Raw genomic sequence first — 20,209 nt, forward strand, 5'->3', positions numbered from 1 at the left:
GGTTCGGTGGTGGTGGAGGGAGGGGGATACACATTGGGGTGGTGGGGAGGTTCCCTGATCTTGTGGTGGTGGAGGGAGGGGGATGCTGCCTGGGGCTTGAAGGAGCAGGGAGGCTGGAGGTGGGCTAAACCCCTAGTACTAGGACCCCCAGGACTTCTCGGAGCATCCTCTCCCTGCCCGAACTACGAGTCCCAGCGTGCTCAGCACTCGGCGCTGGGATTGAGGTTGCGCAGCCGCCTAGCTGGGGAGTGACCTGCCTGTTGACAGCGCTGTCTTGGGGAGGGCTGGCTCCGCGGCTGGGGCAGACGGACTGACGGCTGGCTGCACACCCGGTGACAGGCAGACAGAGACACTGCAGAGGGGTAAGCCCGCGATCCCTTGCCCAGTGCCGCGGGCACGCTGCCTCCCCCTCCCGGGCAGGGATGCATCTCCGCCAGCCTCCCGCAGAGACACACAGGCACCGGTGCGGTCCATCCCCGCGCGCTCTGCCTGGCAGAGCATCTGCCCTTTCCGCATCCCGGGAGAAGCCGTGTCCCGGGTGCCGCGCGGCGTAGGAGGGGTCTTGCAGCGCCCTGAGCTGTACGCAGCCAGCTGGGCGGTGCTGCCCCTCTTAGGATGCTCTAGTTGAGCACCAGCTCCGGCTGGAGGAGACTGCATGGGTGTGATTGATTGCCACCGACCGGCTCGGCTGATTGCATTGCGGGGGAGAGAGAGAGAGAGAGAGAGAGAGAGTGATTCTGCAGGGATGAAAAGGGAGCGATGGTCGGACTGTACAATTAAAGGACCTTGCAGGGACTCCTACCTTGGTATAATTGCCGCCCTGCATCGTGGAGTGGTGTCAAACCCTTTTCAGACATTCCTTCTGCCTGGAGCAGAGCTACAATCCCGTCTCCCTGTGCTGAAAGCAACATGCTTAGTTCCCTGATGTGTTAATGGTGGAGCGGTCGGTTTGGTACAATGAACATTGCAATGTCTTGTTTTTAAACTCCATCCCCAATCCCCTGCAAATACACTTTCACAATATAATGTAATGCTTTCAAATTAGAGTGACTGATTTAAAGTGTTGATTTAAAAAAAAATTAAGGTTCAAATCAGAATGTCCTTCCTTTAAAAATATAGGCAGAATAAGTAATAATTTATTTTTAAAGGGTAATTTTAAAAATAAAAATATATTTAAATTTCCTCCCTGCATGTATCCCAGGTACTAAGTGCCTTACAAAACTTAGAGCAAACAATGTTAAAATATGAAACATAGTGAAGTTTTTTAATAAGTGAGAATATATCTGCCTTTCCTTGATGCTCATATTCCTTTTATACGTAAAATCGGACTGATATACTGTCTTTAGATCTGGTCTCTTAGCTTGGAACAATTAAGAATATGTGTATTTAAAGACAGGACTCAGTAATGTGATATTGGGTTAATGATATTTCTAAGTGTTTGATGAAGGAATGTTTTCCCCTGCTTCGGACTATTCTCCTCATTATCTGGGACTCTCCTGTATTTCTGCTATCTCCTTTTTGAGATATGGTGACCAGAAAAATGAACACGTGATTCAGGTTGAAGTGTACCACTAATTTAGATAATGGCAATATTTTCAGTATTATTCTCCACCTATTTGCATCCTAATAGGCATTTGCTTTTTTGATTGCTGCTGCACATTGACTAGAGGTCTCCATTGGTCTATTCACAGTGAGGCTCAGGTCTTTTTCTGAATTGTTACAGTTAATTAAGAAGCCAGTAAGGTATGTGCGAGTAGTTCAAATAATTCCTTTCACTGTGAATGACTTGCTATTGCCAACATTAATTGCATCTGCTATCATGTTGTCCATTCACCTAACTTGGCTAGGTCCCTCCCCAGAGTCCTCTGAAAATGCTGCCACTCATTTGCTCAATTCCTCTTCCACATCATTTTTCATCTTCAACATTTTACAGTTCCCAGCAGACAAACTCTGTGGACGTTTGCTTACTTACCTTTGCAATTTGTTTGCAGAAATTGTAAACAAGTATGGGGTCAGATTTATTTTCACTTGGTTCCATGTTTCTCTGTGTCTGGTGATCCTCCTGACTTGAGGTTGAGGTGGCTTGGCAGGGTCTTGGGTTGAATGGCATCTGGTAGCTACCCTCATCAAATACAATTGCATATGCTGGGGCTGTGATGGAGGTTAACTGGTAGTCTTCATCCAGTACACACAGCATGCCTCCGCCTGTGAAGCAATGTGATCATAGGTTCTGTTTAATGTGGAGTTTGATCTACATTAGTTTGTAAAAGACAAATTATACTGGGATATTTGTTCATCCATCTTTACTATAATTATCTCAGCGGCAGCTGGATCCGGAAGTCTGACAATTGTAATTATAAGGCAGGGGAATCTGGGGATAGCCATGGGCAAACAAGCAGCACTCTTTAGATAGCTAAGGTCAGTGAGAGTAGAACAATAATTATAATATTATCATGATACATTTTTCATATTAATGTTACTAACACGGACAAAAATCAATAGTCTTGTCTGTCCAGGACCTGCCATCTCTGTTAAAAATTTAAAATTTAATTTAATTTAATTTAAAAAATAAAAAATAAAATTGTAAATTCAATCATTGTGAATTGTGTAATTCAATGCAGAGCTCCTCATGCTATTTATTGCTGTAGTTATCAAGTTGTACACATCACAGATGGTTTCTATTTGGTGATTAGCAGCTAAAATGCACAAAACCACATACAGTAACTTCTTGCTTAATGTGGTAGTTATGTTCCTGAAAAATGAAACTTTAAGCGAAATGATGTTAAGTGAATCCAATTTCCCCATAAGGATTAATGTAAATGGGGGGATTAGGTTCCAGGGAAATGTTTTTTGCCAGACAATACATATACACAGTATAAGTTTTAAACCAACAATTTAATACTATACACAGCAATGATGATTGTGAAGCTTGGTTGAGGTGGTGGAGTCAGAGGGTGGGATATTTCCCAGGGTACGCCTTACTGCTAAATGATGAACTAGCACTCGGCTGAGCCCTCAACGGTTAACACATTGTTGTTAATGTAGCCTCGCACTCTACAAGGCAGCAGGAATGGAGGAGGAGACACAGCATGGCACAGAGAGAGTGTGTGGGTGTGAGAGAGAGAGTGACACACACACGCATTTCCCCTTTAAGTATGCTGACCCCACTCTAAGTACACTGCCTTTTTAACTAGATCAGCAAGTTGAGACAGCAGCTGCTGCCCGGAAGCTCCCTCCTTCTTGAGCCCTGTGGTGTGGTGCGGTGAGCCCCGAGCCCCCATCTCTGTGGAGATAAGGTACAGGAGCCGGGGGGAGGGGGACACCCTGACTTTAGCACCCCTCGTCCCCTCCCCACCGCACATCAAGCAGGAGGCTCCCAGGAGCAGCTCCAAGGCAGAGGGCAGGAGCAGCACGCAGGGAGGGGCGGGGGAGGGGCAGCTGAACTGCCCAGCAATTGATAGCCTGCTTGGCGGCTGCGCAGAGGGAACTTAGGGGAGCTGATGTGGGGCTGCCGGCTCACCCTGGTTCCAAACTAGCTCCAGCGGCTGCACTTTCTGCAAGCAGTGGAAAAAGAAGGCAGCTGCCAAACAACGTTATAAGGGAGCATTGTGCAACTTTAAACGAGCCTGTTCCCTAATTGATCAGCAACGTAACAACGAAACAAAATGTTAACCGTTAAGTGAGGAGTTACTCTAATGAGAAGTGAGCTGTAGCTCACGAAAGCTTATACTCAAATACATTTGTTAGTCTGTAAGGTGCCACAAGTACTCCTTTTCTTTTTGCGGGTACAGACTCACACGGCTGCTACTCTGAAACCTGTAATGAGAAAGGAAAGCACAGGGGAGACACAATAACTTTTTTTTTTAGACGTGATCTGATAGTTATCTTTATCGATGATCACTTTTCTGCTGACAACAATGTATAGTAATAGCCCAGTCTTTAGTTCAGGATCTGTTCACCTTCTCAGATTGAGAAACTTGCTGAATGAGTAGGTCCATTGAAATTACTGAGACTACTCAAGGAACAAGGTACTACTCAATGAGAGGAAGGATAATCCAATGGGTAGGCTGTTCTCCTCGGACTTGGAAGACCTGTTCCCTGCTCTGCCACAAACTGCCTGTGTGACTGCAAAAGAGAGATTATAGCACTTCTCTACATCAAAATTGTGAGAATAAACACACTGAAGGATGTGAGGTGCTATTTAAGTGCTATGGTAATCAGGACCATAGAAGTGTGATAGATAGATAAATAGATAGATAAGAGGAGCAGAATCTGGCTCTGAATTTTTTGACAATTCTTGTTTAAAAAGCTGTTAATATCTAATGTACATGCATTTGGGGTAAGTGTGATCAGATATAATTCTTTTTACAACACAGTTAGAATTTGGAAGATAGGAAACTGGACACCAGAGCTTTTCTTCTATGGATCTCAGGTACTTCAGTGACGAGTGCGGTATAAGAAACTGTATAGAATAGACTAGAATAGTTCAAATCTAGTGCAGACTGGCAGTGACTGAAAGGTCTTAGCATGTTATAGCTGGCGTTACCATGTTTGGTGGCCCATGTGAAACAAGGGATGGCTTTAGTTCAGTTGCTATGGAACATGCATTCACATCATAAAAGCCGCCATCAGAGGTGACACTCTGAGTAGTTCCTCAGGGCTGTGCACAATCAAGCTTGATGGGATTAGTGACAGTGGTTGCAGGACTCATGTTTTTGTGTTTTAGGCTGTTCTGATTTCTCTGTGGTATTTCTAAGAGCCAGGCAGTACGTAAAAAGGTAGATGGGGTAAAGAGAGACAGTTGCAGGGGCTACACAGCGGCAGCCCCGCTTTGCTGTTGTGCATCTGCCAACACAATGTTCCATTGTCCCCCTCCCTCATTTATGGGTTGGAGTAAGAACACGGGGGGCAGCCCGCCCAAAGCAAGTTAATAGTGTTCCAGCACCTGCTTCACTCTAGCAAGCGGGAGAAGTGGCGTAGGGATGACAGACCCTGGCCCCGCTTCCATGACAGTCTGTGAAATCCACGGGAGCTTTGCCATTCGCTTCAATGCCAGCTGCACGTCTCTGCCCCTGCCTGCACACAGCAGGGAAGGACGCAGCCCTGCAGCAAACATTATTTTTCTCCTCTTACAACAGTCAGAGCTACATTGGCTGCAGTGCTGCCCCGGTGTTGTGTGCATGGTTACTATGGGAGGTACAGCAGGGCCGGTTTTTCCAGGTCACCCTGGAAGCCAGGCCTTTGCTCCTCCAGCAGGAATCCTGTGAAAGTAAGAACCTGCAAGTGAAACTGACTCCATAACTAGTCCTAGCCTAAACCCACAGAGCTTTCAGTAGGGGAGCAGATTACCATGAAGAATGACATGGGTTTTCCAAATTCTTTTCCTTTCAATAGTTGATTGATGCTGCATGATCCCAACCACTCCAGGCTGAAGGGAGTGAAGAGTAGCACGTGCATGCGCCGTCCGGAGGAGGGAGTGGTGCGCTCCAGCAGGCCAGGATAGCGTGTTCATCATCACCTTCAGTTTCTGCAGGGAAGTGTTTGCAGCCACTGTCCTGAGTCTGTTGTGTCTCCTTCCTCCTGCCTCCATCTGTGCTGCCTTGTAGAGCTTGAGGCTACATTAACAACACTGTATTAACTCTTGAGGGTTCAGCCGAGTGCTAGTTCATTTAGCAGCAAGTCATTCCCTGGGAAATATCCTACCTGATCTCAACACATTGCTTTAGGAGACGTTCATGAGCCGATCCACAGAGAATCCTCCGATTAGTAAATGCAGGGAGATTTGGGGAAAGGGGAGCTGCTGCTAACGTGTGTGAGCAAGAAACTGAAGGGGCTCAAGAAGCTGACATAGGACATTGTTCCAGTGACCCTGTGCAAGTCTGTTTTAAATGTAATGGTGGAGGACTCATTGTGATCGTACTGTACAGTATCACCTAGCATCATGAGTCAAAAATGCCGAGCAAGTCATAGTGGAGTACCTAGTGGTAGCAGTACCACTAGCAGTAAGAAAACCAGGAAAACCATTAGTTTGGGTACTAAATTAGACGTTTTAAGGCATTTTGATGCAGGTGAGCGTGCGGTAGACATTGGTATCACTCTAGGTCTTACCCCGACCACTGTGAGAACAATTCGGAGTAATGCCGACAAGATCAGAGCTAGTGCTCGGTGTGTAACACCGCTTAGTGCTACTAAAATAAGTCGATCAAGAAGTAGTTTGATGGAAAACATGGAGCGTCTTCTCTCAGTGTGGATAGAGGACCAAAACCAGCGGAACATACCTCTAAGTTTGCCAGTGATACAAGCTAAGGCCAAAAGTTTGTATGACAAATTAAAGAGAGACCAAGGTGAAGGATCACAGACAGAGATGTTCATGGCAAGTCGGGGATGGTTTGATCGGTTCAAGAGGCGCTTCCACCTGCATAACATGAAGATGTCCGGTGAGGTGGCTAGTGCCGATCCTGCAGCAGCTAAAAAATTCCCCGACTATCTCAAGAAAATAATTGAGGAATGTGGCTATTCACCAAAGCAAGTCTTCAATGTGAATGAAACAAGCCTCTATTGGAAGAAAATGCCTGAACGGACTTACATTTCCCGAGAGGAGAAGACAGCGCCTGGATTTAAAGCAGCGAAAGACCGCCTAACCTTGCTTCTAGGTGGTAATGCTGCCGGAGACATGAAGATGAAACCACTGACCGTGTACCAATTCGAAACACCACGAGCTCTCAAGGGACATTCAAAGGAACACCTTCCGGTCATTTGGAGATCCAATAAGAAGGCCTGGATAACTGGAGCTATTTTTTCAGAATGGCTAACTCTCTATGCCATCCCTGCATGGAAGGAATACTGTGCCAAGGAAAATCTTGATTTCAAGATTTTATTACTTATTGATAATGCACCAGCTCATCCAATCAACCTGGACGACCTGTGCGAAAATGTCAAAGTTGTCTTTCTGCCACCGAACACCACATCACTCATTCAACCCATGGACCAAGGAGTCATTGCTGCATTTAAGGCATATTACTTACGCCGTACTTTCGAGCAGCTCATCAGAGGCACCGATGGAGAAGGCAAGCCTACAATTCGGCAATTTTGGCGTGACTACAACATCCTCAAGTGCCTGAATAACATCGGTGAGTCCTGGGCTGAAGTTACTCAGGCATGCATGAACGGTGTGTGGTGGAAGTTGTGGCCTGAATGTGTCAATAACTTAAAAGGATTTAATGATATTGTTCCCGCTATGAAGAAAGATATTCTTGGCTTGGCCAAGAAAGCGGGTTTTGATGAGGTGGAAGAAGCCGACGTTACACAACTTCTGCAGTCACAGAGAGAAGAGCTAACCAATGAAGATCTGATGCAACTAGACATGATGAGAGCAGTGGAAGACGAGGGCCAAGAAGTAAAAGAAGAACCAATCCATCAAAATTTGACTGCCAAACGGCTTTCTGAAGCTTTCCAAATGATTGAAGCTGGCTTGCAAATCCTTAGTGATGACGATCCTGACAGGGAACGCAGCTCCAAAGTTATTAGGGGAGTTGGTCATCTAATGACTTGCTATAAAGAAATTTACCAAGAAAAAAAAAGGAAAGCAAAACAACCATCTCTAGATATGTTTTTTCGAGTTGTGACGGTTAAGGAAGAACAGCAAGAGGAGCAGCCGGACGATCCACCCTCTTCCACGTCTGACTTCACCACCTCAATCAAGCTTAATAATTATCATTGCTAAGTACAGTATTAAATTGTTTGTTTAAAATTTATGCCTGCATTAAATTGTTTCTTTAAAATTGTTTAAAACTTATACGGTATATGTATATAATGTCTTCTGTCTGGCAAAAAAAAAATTTCCCTGGAACCTAACTCTCCCATTTACATTAATTTTTATGGGGAAAATGGATTTGCTTAACATCGTTTTGCTTAAAGTCACATTTTTCAAGACTAACAAATTTATTAGAGCATAAGCTTTCGTGAGCTACAGCTCACATGCATCCGATGAAGTGAGCTGTAGCTCACGAAAGCTTATGCTCTAATAAATTTGTTAGTCTCTAAGGTGCCACAAGTACTCCTTTTCTTTTTGCGAATACAGACTAACACGGCTGCTACTCTGAAACCTGAAATTTTTCAAGAACATAACTCCAACGTTAAGCAAGAAGTTACTGTATAATCATATGATTACCATTCCCTGCTGAATACAACATTAAATATGGAATACATGATGCAGCTCTCCTCTGTTTTACATTTTCTTAATCAGTATTTCTAAGCTGATTTTATATTTTAAATGTACTCTTAAACCTTCATAAAGTAATCATTCCAGATTACTACATATTTAACTCACTAAAACAAAGACATTATTTTAAATCAATCAGTCACAGAGGTTTAGTCTGTTCATAACAATATTCATTGCTTTTAGAAAAAGGGAACACTAATTTACCTTGTGTGATCTCCATAACAATAAATAGACATGTTTATGAAGTTTCACCAACTTTAAAAAATATGTTTCCAAAGATTTTAGGCATAACTAAGGATTTTATATCTTACTAAGGTATCGATTTTGCTAGAGGGTTCTCTTAAAACTACTCCATCAAATAGTCAGAAGTAAAGAAAGGGAAACTTATTTGTCCAAATATCTGGAAGGAAAGGGGTGTTGTCCCTTTAAGGGCTCTCTTCAACAGGGGGGTGAAGAGAGAAAGGGATGGACAGAAAATACAGGAAGATTTTGGAAGCAAGTTTTTGGTACTATAGTAATTAAAATTAAAGTATGTATTTTCGATAAGGGTGGTCTTTTGAAGGATTTATTTTAAAAACTATATGTCTGAAGATCCAAGCATTTAAGGCTAAAGATGAATACTCAGATTGTGCATCTAAAAATCTATGCAAGGATTTTTTAGAGATGTGATTTTATAATCTTCAGCAATCTTCTAATGAAATATTTTAAAGCAAATTTTAAACTAAGGTCCTGTACACGAACATGTTCTGAGTAAATATTACAGTAATGCGCAACGGGTTTTTTCAGTAAATTCAGAAACCAACAGTATATACCTAGGGGTTGGCAAATGCCTATTAAATGACTTCATTACTTGAATGGCTCTTTAACTTGAATGGCTCTTTAACAGTTTGTGCTAATGTTGTGCTAATACAGGGGTGGACAAACTTTTTGGGCAAACCAGAGGGCCACATCAGGGTATGGAAATTGTATGGCGGGCCAAGAATGCTCATGCAATTGGGGGTTGGAGTGCGGGAGGGGGTGAGGGCTCCGGCTGGGGGTGTGGGCTTTGGGGTGGGGCCAAAAATGAGGAGTTCAGAGTGGGGCAGAGGATTGGTGTGAAGGGGTTGAGGGCTCCAACTGGGGGTATGGGCTCTGGGGTGGGACTGGGGATGAGGGGTTGGGGTACAGGAGGGTGCTCCAAGCTGGGACCAAGGGGTTCAGAGAGTGGGAAGGGGATCAGGGGTGCAGGCTCCAGGAGGTGCTTACTTCAAGCAGCTCCTAGAAACAGTGGTATGTCCCCCCCTCCGGCTCCAATGTGGAGGTGCAGCCATGTGGCTTGGTGTGCTGCCCCGTCTGCAGGCGCCACTCCTGCATCTCCCATTGGCCATGGTTCCAGTGGGAGCTGCATGGGTGGCACTCGGGGCGGGGGCGGCGTGCGGAGCCCCCTGGCTGCCTCTATGTGTAGGAGCCGGAGGGGGGACGTCGCTGCTTCCGGGACCTGTTCAGAGCTACAGCACGAGTGGAGTGGGGCAAGCCCCTGGCTGGAGCACTGGAGCGGGGCAAGCCCCGGACCCCACTCCCTGGGGGAAGCTCGAGGGTCAGATTAAAATATTTGAAGGGCCAGATGGGGCCTGTGGGCCGTAGTTTGCCCACCCCTGTGCTAATAGGTCTGGCAGGCTGGAAGATTTTTTCACTTTTAAATTGCTAGATTCCCTCTGGAGGAAGACTCACCAGGCTGCAGCAGCTCGCTGTGAGAAGCCTGCAGGAAGGGTCAGAACAGGGATAGGAAGAGGTGGGAGGGTGGACATTAAGACCCAGGGGTGCACCAAATTTTCGGGTGCCCTACCCAGCTGCCTCTGCTGTGTATGCCTAAGGACGGCCCTGTGTGTGTGAGTGAGAGAGAGAGAGGGAGAGACAGAGACACACACACCATGTGTGTGTCAGAGAGAGAGATGCGCTTTCCTCTTTAACTAAGCTGACCCCACTCTAAGTACAGGGCCTTTTTAATTAGCTCAGCAAGTTTGTGACAGCAGCTGCTGCCCGGAAGCTCCCTCCGTCCTGAGCCCTGTGGTGTGGTAAGCCCTGAGCCCCCCTCTCTGTGGAGATGAGGTACAGGAGCGGGGGGAGGGGGAAGGGGACACCCTGACATTAGCAGCCCTCTTTCCCGCCCCCTGCACATCAAGCAGGAGGCTCCCAGGAGCAGCTCCAAGGCAGTGGGGGGAGGGGCAGCTGAACTGCCTGGCATTGATAGGCTGCTGGGCGGCTGTGCAGAGGGAAGGACGGGGAGCGGATGGGGGGCTGCCGGCCCACCCTGGTTCCAAACCCCCCCCCCCCACACTAGCTCCAGCGGCTGCTCTTCCTGCAAGCAGTGGAAAAAGAAGGCGGCTGCCAAGCAACCTTATAAAGGAGCATTGTGCAACTTTAAACGAGCCTGTTCCCTAATTGATCAGCAACGTAACAAAACGTTAACCGTTAAGTGAGGAGTTACTGTAATGAGAAAGGAAAGCACAGGGGAGACACAATAACTTTTTTTTTTTTAGACGTGGTCTGATAATTATCATTATCGATGATCACTTTTCTGCTGACAACAATGTATAGTAATAGCCCAGTCTTTAGTTCAGGATCTGTTCACCTTCTCAGATTGAGAAACTTGCTGAATGAGTAGGTCCATTGAAATTACTGAGACTACTCAAGGAACAAGGTACTACTCAATGAGAGGAAGGATAATCCAATGGGTAGGCTGTTCTCCTCGGACTTGGAAGACCTGTTCCCTGCTCTGCCACAAACTGCCTGTGTGACTGCAAAAGAGAGATTATAGCACTTCTCTACATCAAAATTGTGAGAATAAACACACTGAAGGATGTGAGGTGCTATTTAAGTGCTATGGTAATCAGGACCATAGAAGTGTGATAGATAGATAAATAGATAGATAAGAGGAGCAGAATCTGGCTCTGAATTTTTTGACAATTCTTGTTTAAAAAGCTGTTAATATCTAATGTACATGCATTTGGGGTAAGTGTGATCAGATATAATTCTTTTTACAACACAGTTAGAATTTGGAAGATAGGAAACTGGACACCAGAGCTTTTCTTCTATGGATCTCAGGTACTTCAGTGACAAGTGCGGTATAAGAAACTGTATAGAATAGACTAGAATAGTTCAAATCTAGTGCAGACTGGCAGTGACTGAAAGGTCTTAGCATGTTATAGCTGGCGTTACCATGTTTGGTGGCCCATGTGAAACAAGGGATGGCTTTAGTTCAGTTGCTATGGAACATGCATTCACATCATAAAAGCCGCCATCAGAGATGACACTCTGAGTAGTTCCTCAGGGCTGTGCACAATCAAGCTTGATGGTATTAGTGACAGTGGTTGCAGGACTCATGTTTTTGTGTTTTAGGCTGTTCTGATTTCTCTGTGGTATTTCTAAGAGCCAGGCAGTATGTAGGAAGGTAGTTGGGGTAAAGAGAGACATGCAGAATCCAAAGGTTTTTTCCACCAAATAACAGTCCTTGGTACCTTGATCATCTCATCATGGTAAATCCCAAAGGGATGGGCTCTGGGTGGTTTCCCTTTAATCATTATGGAACTGCTTGGGAATAGGGCGCTATACTGAACGCTTGTGGAGGCTCCACCCGAGGCTACCAGCCGCGGTTTCAGGGGCTGCACAGTGGCAGCCCTGCCTTACTATCGTGCATTTGCCGACACAATGTTCCATCTTCCCCCTTCCCCCTTTGCGGGTGGGGGGTAAAAAACAGGGGGCGGCAGCCTGCCCAAAGTAAGTTAATAGTCTTCTAGCACCTGCTTCACTCGAGCAAGTGGGAGAAGTGGCGTAGGGATGCACAGAACCTGGCCCTGCTTACTTGAAAGTTTGTGAAAAGCATGGGAGCTTTGCCATTCACTTCAATGCCAGCTGCCTGTCTCTGCCCCTGATGCACACAGAAGGAAGGGGTGCAGCCCTGCAGCAAACGTTATTTTTCTCCTCTTACAACAGTCAGAGCTACGTTGGCTGCAGTGCTTCCCCGGTGTTGTGTGCATGGTTACTATGGGAGGTACAGCAGGGCCGGTTTTTCCAGGTCACCCTGGAAGCCAGGCCTTTGCTCCTCCAGCAGGCATCCTGTGAAAGTAAGAACCTGCAAGTGAAACTGACTTCATAACTAGTCCTAGCCTAAACCCACAGAGCTTTCAGTAGGGGAGCAGATTACCATGAAGAATGACATGGGTTTTCCAAATTCTTTCCCTTTCAATAGTTGATTGATGCTGCATGATCCCAACCACTCCAGGCTGAAGGGAGTGAAGAGTAGCACGTGCATGCGCCGTCCGGAGGAGGGAGTGGTGCGCTCCAGCAGGCCAGGATAGCGTGTTCATCATCACCTTCAGTTTCTGCAGGGAAGTGTTCGCAACCATTGTCATGAGTCTGTTGTGTCTCCTCCCTCCTGCCTCCATCTGTGCTGCCTTTTAGAGCTTGAGGTTACATTAACAACACTGTGTTAACTCTTGAGGGTTCAGCCGAGTGCTAGTTCATCATTTAGCAGCAAGGCATTCCCCGGAAATATCCCACCTGATCTCAACACGTTGCTTTAGGAGACGTTCATGAGCAGATCCACAGAGAATCCTCTGATTAGTAAATGCAGGGAGATTTGGGGAAAGGGGAGCTGCTGCTAACGTGTGTGAGCAAGAAACTGAAGGGGCTCAAGAAGCTGACATAGGACATTGTTCCAGTGACCCTGTGCAAGTCTGTTTTAAATGTAATGGTGGAGGGCTCGTTGTGATCGTACGGTACAGTATCACCTAGCATCATGAGTCAAAAACGCCGAGCAAGTCATAGTGGAGTACCTAGTGGTAGCAGTACCACTAGCAGTAAGAAAACCAGGAAAACCATTAGTTTGGGTACTAAATTAGACGTTTTAAGGCATTTTGATGCAGGTGAGCGTGCAGTAGACATTGGTATCACTCTAGGTCTTACTCCGACCACTGTGAGAACAATTCGGAGTAATGCCGACAAGATCAGAGCTAGTGCTCGGTGTGTAACACCACTTAGTGCTACTAAAATAAGTCGATCAAGAAGTAGTTTGATGGAAAACATGGAGCGTCTTCTCTCAGTGTGGATAGAGGACCAAAACCAGCGGAACATACCTCTAAGTTTGCCAGTGATACAAGCTAAGGCCAAAAGTTTGTATGACAAATTAAAGAGAGACCAAGGTGAAGGATCACAGACGGAGATGTTCATGGCAAGTCGGGGATGGTTTGATCGGTTCAAGAAGCGCTTCCACCTGCACAACATGAAGATGTCCGGTGAGGTGGCTAGTGCTGATCCTGCAGCAGCTAAAAAATTCCCCGACTATCTCAAGAAAATAATTGAGGAAGGCAGCTATTCACCTAAGCAAGTCTTCAATGTCAATGAAACGAGCCTCTACTGGAAGATGATGCCTGAACGGACGTGCATTTCCCGAGAGGAGAAGACAGCGCCTGGATTTAAAGCAGTTAAAGACCGCCTAACCTTGCTTCTAGGTGGTAATGCTGCCGGAGACATGAAGATGAAACCACTGACCGTGTACCAATTTGAAACACCACGAGCTCTCAAGGGATTTTCAAAGGAACACCTTCCGGTCATTTGGAGATCCAATAAGAAGGCCTGGATAACTGGAGCTATTTTTTCAGAATGGCTGACTCTCTATGCCATCCCTGCATGGAAGGAATATTGTGCCAAGGAAAATCTTGATTTCAAGATTTTATTACTTATTGATGATGTACCAGCTCATCCAATCAACCTGGACGACCTGTGTGAAAACGTCAAAGTTGTCTTTCTGCCACCGAACACCACATCACTCATTCAACCCATGGACCAAGGAGTCATTGCTGTATTTAAGGCATATTACTTACGCCGTACTTTCGAGCAGCTCATCAGAGGCACTGATGGAGAAGGCAAGCCTACAATTCGGCAATTTTGGCGTGACTACAACATCCTCAAGTGCATAAATAACATCGGTGAGTCCTGGGCTGAAGTTACTCAGGCATGCATGAACGGTGTGTGGTGGAAGTTGTGGCCTGAATGTGTCAATGACTTAAAAGGATTTAAAGATGTTGTTCCCACTATGAAGAAAGATATTCTTGGCTTGGCTAAGAAAGCGGGTTTTGATAAGGTGGAAGAAGCCGACGTTACACAACTTCTGCTGTCCCACGGAGAAGAGCTAACCAATGAAGATTTGATGCAACTAGACATGATGAGAGCAGTGGAAGACGAGGGCCAAGAAGTAAAAGAAGAACCAATCCATCAAAATTTGACTGCCAAACGGCTTTCTGAAGCTTTCCAAATGATTGAAGCTGGCTTGCAAATCCTTAGTGATGACGATCCTGACAGGGAACGCAGCTCCAAAGTTATTAGGGGAGTTGGTCATCTAATGACTTGCTATAAAGAAATTTACCAAGAAAAAAAAAGGAAAGCAAAACAACCATCTCTAGATATGTTTTTTCGAGTTGTGACGGTTAAGGAAGAACAGCAAGAGGAGCAGCCGGACGATCCACCCTCTTCCACCTCTGACTTCACCACCTCAACCAAGCTTAACAATCATCATTGCTGAGTACAGTATTAAATTTTGTTTAAAACTTGTACCTGCATTAAATTGTTTGTTTAAAATTGTTTAAAACTTTTACGGTATATGTATATAATGTCTTCTGTCTGGCAAAAAAAATTTCCCTGGAAGCTAACCCCCCCATTTACATTAATTTTTATGAGGAAATTGGATTCACTTAACATCGTTTTGCTTAAAGTCGCATTTTTTGAAGAACATTACTCCAATGTTAAGCAAGGAGTTACTGTATAATCATATGATTACCATCCCCACCTTGTTAATTTGGATTCCATGCTATTAGCTTCGGGCATATAAACAGTGCCATCCCCTTTTCGTGATGCTGATCACCCTGTTGATTTTTTGTGTGTGTAAGATTTGGTTTTGGAGATTCCATCCAGTTTGTTTCCTTTGATCTAATTATTGTATAAAATAAGCCTATTTAAAACTCATTATTGTTATTGAATTGTTTCATTTTACAGCATCCAATAGCATATTAGGTGCCTCACAATACAGAGGAGACATGGTCCCTGACCGGAAGAGTTTAGAATCTAATACAAGAGTTTACAGTCCCTCAAGATTACTATAGAAAATTCTTTCCTGGGTATCTGGCTGGTGAATCTTGCCCATGTGCTCAGGGTTTGGCTGATCGCCATGTTTGGGGTCGGGAGGGAGTTTTCCTCCAGGGCAGATTGGAAAGGCCCTGGAGGTTTTTTTGCCTTCCTCTGTAGCATGGGGCATGGTTGACTGGAGGGAGGCTTCTCTGCTCCTTGAAGTTTTGAACCATGATTTGAGGACTTCAATAGCTCAGACATGGGTGAGGTTTTTCATAGGAGTGGTGGGTGACATTCTGTGGCCTGCGCTGTGCAGGAGGTCGGACTAGATGATCAGAGTGGTCCCTTCTGACCTTAGTATCTATGAATCTAAGATTCATTCTTCCAAGACTGAGAGGAGGCGTCTTTAACTAGACTGCATAAGAATTTTACTCCTATACACATTTTACATCTGCTATGTTAAACTCCTTCATACTATGGTATGTTCCCAAAGTGCCTGCTGTGTTATAATCCTTACAGGCTAGTGAAAAGGGTCCTCAACAATAAGCAGTTTTTAGTTTTTGATGGTGCCACAACATTGTCAAAAGTGTTAAAACAGAAACTGTTAACCTCAAAAACTGTGATGTCGCCAACGTCCTGTAGCACCAAGATTCCTACAATGCAGATGATGTGAATCATAGAATCGAAGGACTGGAAGAGTCCCGAAAGGTCATCTAATCCGGTCCCCTGCACTCAAGGCAGGCCTAAGTATTATCTAGTCCATCCCTGACTGGTGTTTGTCTAACCTGCTCTTAAAAATCTCCAATGATGGAAATTCCACAATCTCCCTAGGTAATTTATTCCAGTGCTTAACTACATTGATAGTTGGAAAGTTTTCCCTAATGTCCAACCTAAACCTCCCTTGCTGCAATTTAATCCCATTGCTTCTTGTTCTATCCTTAGAGGTTAAGGGGAACAGTTTTTCTCCCTCCTCTTTGTAACAATCTTTTATGTATTTGAAAACTGTTATGTCCCCTCTAAGTCAGGGGTCCTCAACCTTTTTCTTTCTAAGCCTCCCCCCGCCAACATGCTATAAAAACTCCATGGCCCAGATGTGCCACAACAGCTGTTTTTGTGCATATAAGAGCCAGGGCTTATGTAGGGACAGGGTCTCAAACTTAAATGACCACGAGGGCCAAATGAGGACTAGTGCATTGGTCCAAGGGCCACATCACTGACACCCCCCTTGCGCTGCCCCTGGCCCCGCCCCTACTCCACCCCTTCCATGAGGCCCCACCCTTGCCCCACCTCTTCCCACCCCTTCCCTGCCCCCATTCCAACCCCTTCCCCGAAGTCCCCACCCCAACTCCGCCCCCTCCCTGCCCCCAGGGGGTGCAGGAGGGGTGCAGGGTGTGGCGGGGGCTCAGGTTAGGGAGTTGGGATGTGGCGTGCAGGAGGGGTGAAGGGTGCAGCAGGGGCTCAGGGCAGGGGGTTGGGGTGCAGGGTGCAGCGTGCGGCAGGGGACTCAGGGCAGGGAGTTAGGGTGCGGCGTGTGGCAGGGAGCTCAGGGCAGAGAGTTGGGGTGGAGGAGGGGTTTGGGGTGTGGGCTTCAGCCTGGCGCCACTTACCTAGAGCGGCTCCACGGTGGCAGCAGCGTGCACCGGGGCCAGGGCAGGCTGTCTGCTTGCCCTGGCCTCTGGCCCCGCTCCGCTCTGCTCCACTCCAGGAAGCAGCCGGAACCACGTCCCGGAGAGGGGGTAGGGGGGAGGGACAGAGGGCTCTGCGTTCCTCTCGCTTTCAGGTACCTCCCCCAAAGTTCCCATTGGCCGCAGTTACCCGTTCCTGGCCAAAGGGAGCTACGGTTGGCGGTGCCTGGAAGCGAGAGCAACGCATGGAGTCCTCTGCTCCCCCACTTCCCCAGGGCCACAAGGACATGGTTCCGCACGCCACAGGGGGATGATCCTGAGGCCGGATTCGGCCCGTGGGATGTAGTGTGCTCACCCCTGGTCTGGAGATTGGCAGACGGGCGGGGGGGAGGGGGTGCAGGGAGCTTCGTGGGCCACACAAAAGAATCCAGCAGGCCGCGTGTTTGAGACCCCTGTGTTAGGGGGTATCAAGGAGGGCAATTGCCTGGGGCCCAACACCATAGGGGGCAACGCGAAGCTAAGTTACTCAGGCTTCAGCTTCATCCCCAGGTGGTGGGGCTCGGGGCCCTCAGCTGCAGTCCCACAAGGCAGGACTTTGGCTTTCTGCTCTGGACCCTAGTGAGTCTAATGCCAGCCATGCTTGGCAGACCCCCTGAAACCTGCTCACAGCCCCCCAGAGGGCCCCAGACTCCTGAGAACCACTGCTCTAAGTCTTCTCTTCTCCAGACTAAACAAACACAGAGTTTTCAGTCTTTCCTCATAGGTCATGTTTTCTAGACCTTTAATCATTTTTGTTGCTCTTCTTTGGACTTTCTCCAATTTGTCCACATCTTTCCTGAAATGTGGTGCCCAGAACTGGACACAATACTCCAGTTGAAGCCTAATCAGCGCCGAGTAGAGTGGAAGGAATACTTATGTCTTACAACACTCCTGCTAATCCATCCCAGAAGGATGTTTGTTTTTTTTGCAACAGTGTTTTACATATTACATATTTAGCTTGTGATCCACTATGATCCCCAGATCCCTTTCCTCAGTACTCTTTCCTAGGCAATCATTTCCCGTTTTGTATGTGTGCAACTGATTGTTCCTTCCTAAGTGGAGTATTTTTGGATTTGTCCATATTGAATTTCATCCAGTTTACTTCAAAGCATTTCTCCAGTTAGTCCAGATAATTTTGAATTTTAATCCTATCTTCCAAGGCACTCGCAACCCCTCCCAGTTTGGTATCATCCGCAAACTTTATAAGTGTATGCCATTATCTAAATCATTGATGAAGATATTGAACAGAACCAGACCTAGAACTGATCTCTGTGGGACCCCACTTGATGTGCCGTTCCAGCCTGACTGCAAACCACTGATAACTACTCTCTGGGAACAGTTTTCCCAGCATGCTAAAATCCTCCACTTTTGCTACTGTTCTATAAACAAAGAACAAAACTTAACACAGTGTGAAACATTGCTTTGGGAGAAGGACACATGCACTTTAAAGGAAATAATTCAACAGGATTTTTCAAATTTAGTAGGGAAAAAATGTTGATTTTTATGCTCAGACCTGAGAAATTTTTCATTCATTTTACAAATTCCTGAAAATACATGCTTAAAAATGAAAATACTGCTTCACGCCAACTACAGCAGCACCAAGTAGTCTGTCCCAAGGACCAGAACAATAATATATTTTAAACTATTCCAGTATTATTAGTGAATGTTTCTCTTATGAATGCTGACATATTTGAAAGAGTAGAAACATTCCTTACTTTCTTTGAATACCCTCAGACTGCTGAACAAAAGAGTATGAAACAACAGGTGGAACAAATCAGTTACTTAGATACTGGACCCAATAAATGGGGTTGGGTCCATTATCATTAAGAGCAGTATTCTTGTAACACAAACAGATGTGCAGTAAAACTGGGATGATTGTTCCACAATCATCCAGCAAATGGAACTCTCCAAAGTATACAGTTAATCCGGCTTCAGACAGATTGTTTTCTGATCTCCAAGAACAGCTCTGAAAATCAGGTTGTTGAAAACTGCATGTATTGAGGAATTCTAAATTGACACTTGCTTTTTCCAAATAAAGTTCCTTATTTTGATAATTTTTAAATGTAAACACAAAAAGCAGGATTGAGATTAGTTTTGCAACCATTAGCATAAGGGAGATACACATAAGAGATCACTTTCAGCAGTACAAAGTTGTGCCTTGGTTTTGAACCAGGAATATTTCAGATGCCTCAGGAGAGTCAAAATGGAACCATTTGGCCCAGCCTGTCACAGATGTATATCCCTGATGTACGGGGAAGTGTTAAAAGGAGCTACACCTTTTTTTCTCTGCATGATCAAAAATGACTTTAGTTACAGATCCTGCCACAACAGTAAAAAGCAAGGAGGAAGAAAATGAAAGAGAACCTCAGAAAGGCACCAAATGGAAAAAAGAGAAGGCTGATCATGTGAGATGTCTTTTTAATCAAGGCCCCTGTGGTTCCAATATAATACATTAAGTGAATGAATAATCTAGTATTATACATAATAATACACTAACTTTGTCAGCCTTACCTTTTTTTCTGAGGGCACTAAGGATTGATCCTCTAGGATCCTCTTTGATTTTCTCTTCTGTTTGCTTCCAGGTCTGCAAAAACCTTCCTAGGAATCTGCAAATTAAGGAAACTGTATTGATATTTTCCTCTGGCTCTTCCAGTGTGATTTGTCTTATTCTGGCCCCCATTTCCGACTCCAGTCATTCCATTAACAGGAACAGGACTACTTAGTATGTCAAAAACTAAGCAACTATGTAAGGATTTACAGGAGGATCTGGCTCTTAGAACGCAAGTCCCTCAGGACAGAACTGTCTTTTTATTTGTCTTGTACAGCATGAGCAGAGTGGGGACACTGAGCAAATGATAAATAATGTTGTGTAACTTATTTTTTCCCCAGACTAGTTTTTCCTCAGTCTCTAAACTGATTTATTAGGTATTCCTTTAAAATGTTTATTCCCTTAACACGTGTTCATTGAAGAGAGCTTCTCTGTGCTGCTTCTGTTTCTGTTAGCTATCTTTTAGCAAATGGATGTGTCCCTTTGCTCAGTGGCTACATTTATAGAGAAAAAAAAATCACAGTTAACTACTGCCTTCCCTATCTGAGAATTCAGGTGGATGTTTTAGAGTTCAAGCGTAACCAGCTGAAGTTACATACCTCCTGCACCAATCTCTCAATTCAAAGCAGGTGCTGAAAGTTATCCAGATGTATATAAACATGGCTTTCCCCCCTA

The 20,209-nt window shown here is 45.5% G+C and overlaps 3 protein-coding genes across 6 annotated transcripts in view; all 3 read left to right on the forward strand.

The window, feature by feature from the left end:
* Positions 1-223: 223 nt before the first annotated feature.
* Positions 224-20,209, forward strand: part of LOC119862719 (tropomodulin-2) — a 68,493-nt gene continuing 48,507 nt past the window's right edge. The window contains exon 1 of the mRNA XM_038419920.2: positions 224-362. The gene's annotated coding sequence lies outside the window, so the exon portion shown is untranslated. The remainder of the gene's footprint in view (positions 363-20,209) is intronic.
* LOC119862718 (tigger transposable element-derived protein 1-like) lies at positions 3,108-7,812 on the forward strand. The gene is made up of 2 exons (XM_038419917.2): positions 3,108-3,296; positions 5,395-7,812. The coding sequence occupies exon 2, from the start codon at positions 5,942-5,944 to the stop codon at positions 7,721-7,723; it is 1,782 nt and encodes a 593-aa protein (XP_038275845.1). The 5' UTR covers positions 3,108-3,296; positions 5,395-5,941; the 3' UTR covers positions 7,724-7,812.
* On the forward strand, positions 9,893-15,220 carry LOC119862716 (tigger transposable element-derived protein 1-like). 4 transcript variants are annotated; one of them, XM_043493638.1, is made up of 2 exons: positions 9,893-10,309; positions 12,450-15,220. In XM_043493638.1, the coding sequence occupies exon 2, from the start codon at positions 12,999-13,001 to the stop codon at positions 14,778-14,780; it is 1,782 nt and encodes a 593-aa protein (XP_043349573.1). In that variant the 5' UTR covers positions 9,893-10,309; positions 12,450-12,998; the 3' UTR covers positions 14,781-15,220. The 4 variants fall into 4 exon arrangements, with proteins under 4 accessions (XP_043349573.1, XP_038275843.1, XP_043349572.1 ...); XM_038419915.2 differs by having other exon boundaries at positions 9,893-10,275; XM_043493637.1 differs by lacking the exon at positions 9,893-10,309 and adding an exon at positions 10,561-11,305 and having other exon boundaries at positions 12,450-14,810.

Source organism: Dermochelys coriacea, chromosome 10, assembly GCF_009764565.3.
Source record: "Dermochelys coriacea isolate rDerCor1 chromosome 10, rDerCor1.pri.v4, whole genome shotgun sequence".
NCBI classification, from domain to species: Eukaryota; Metazoa; Chordata; order Testudines; family Dermochelyidae; genus Dermochelys; species Dermochelys coriacea.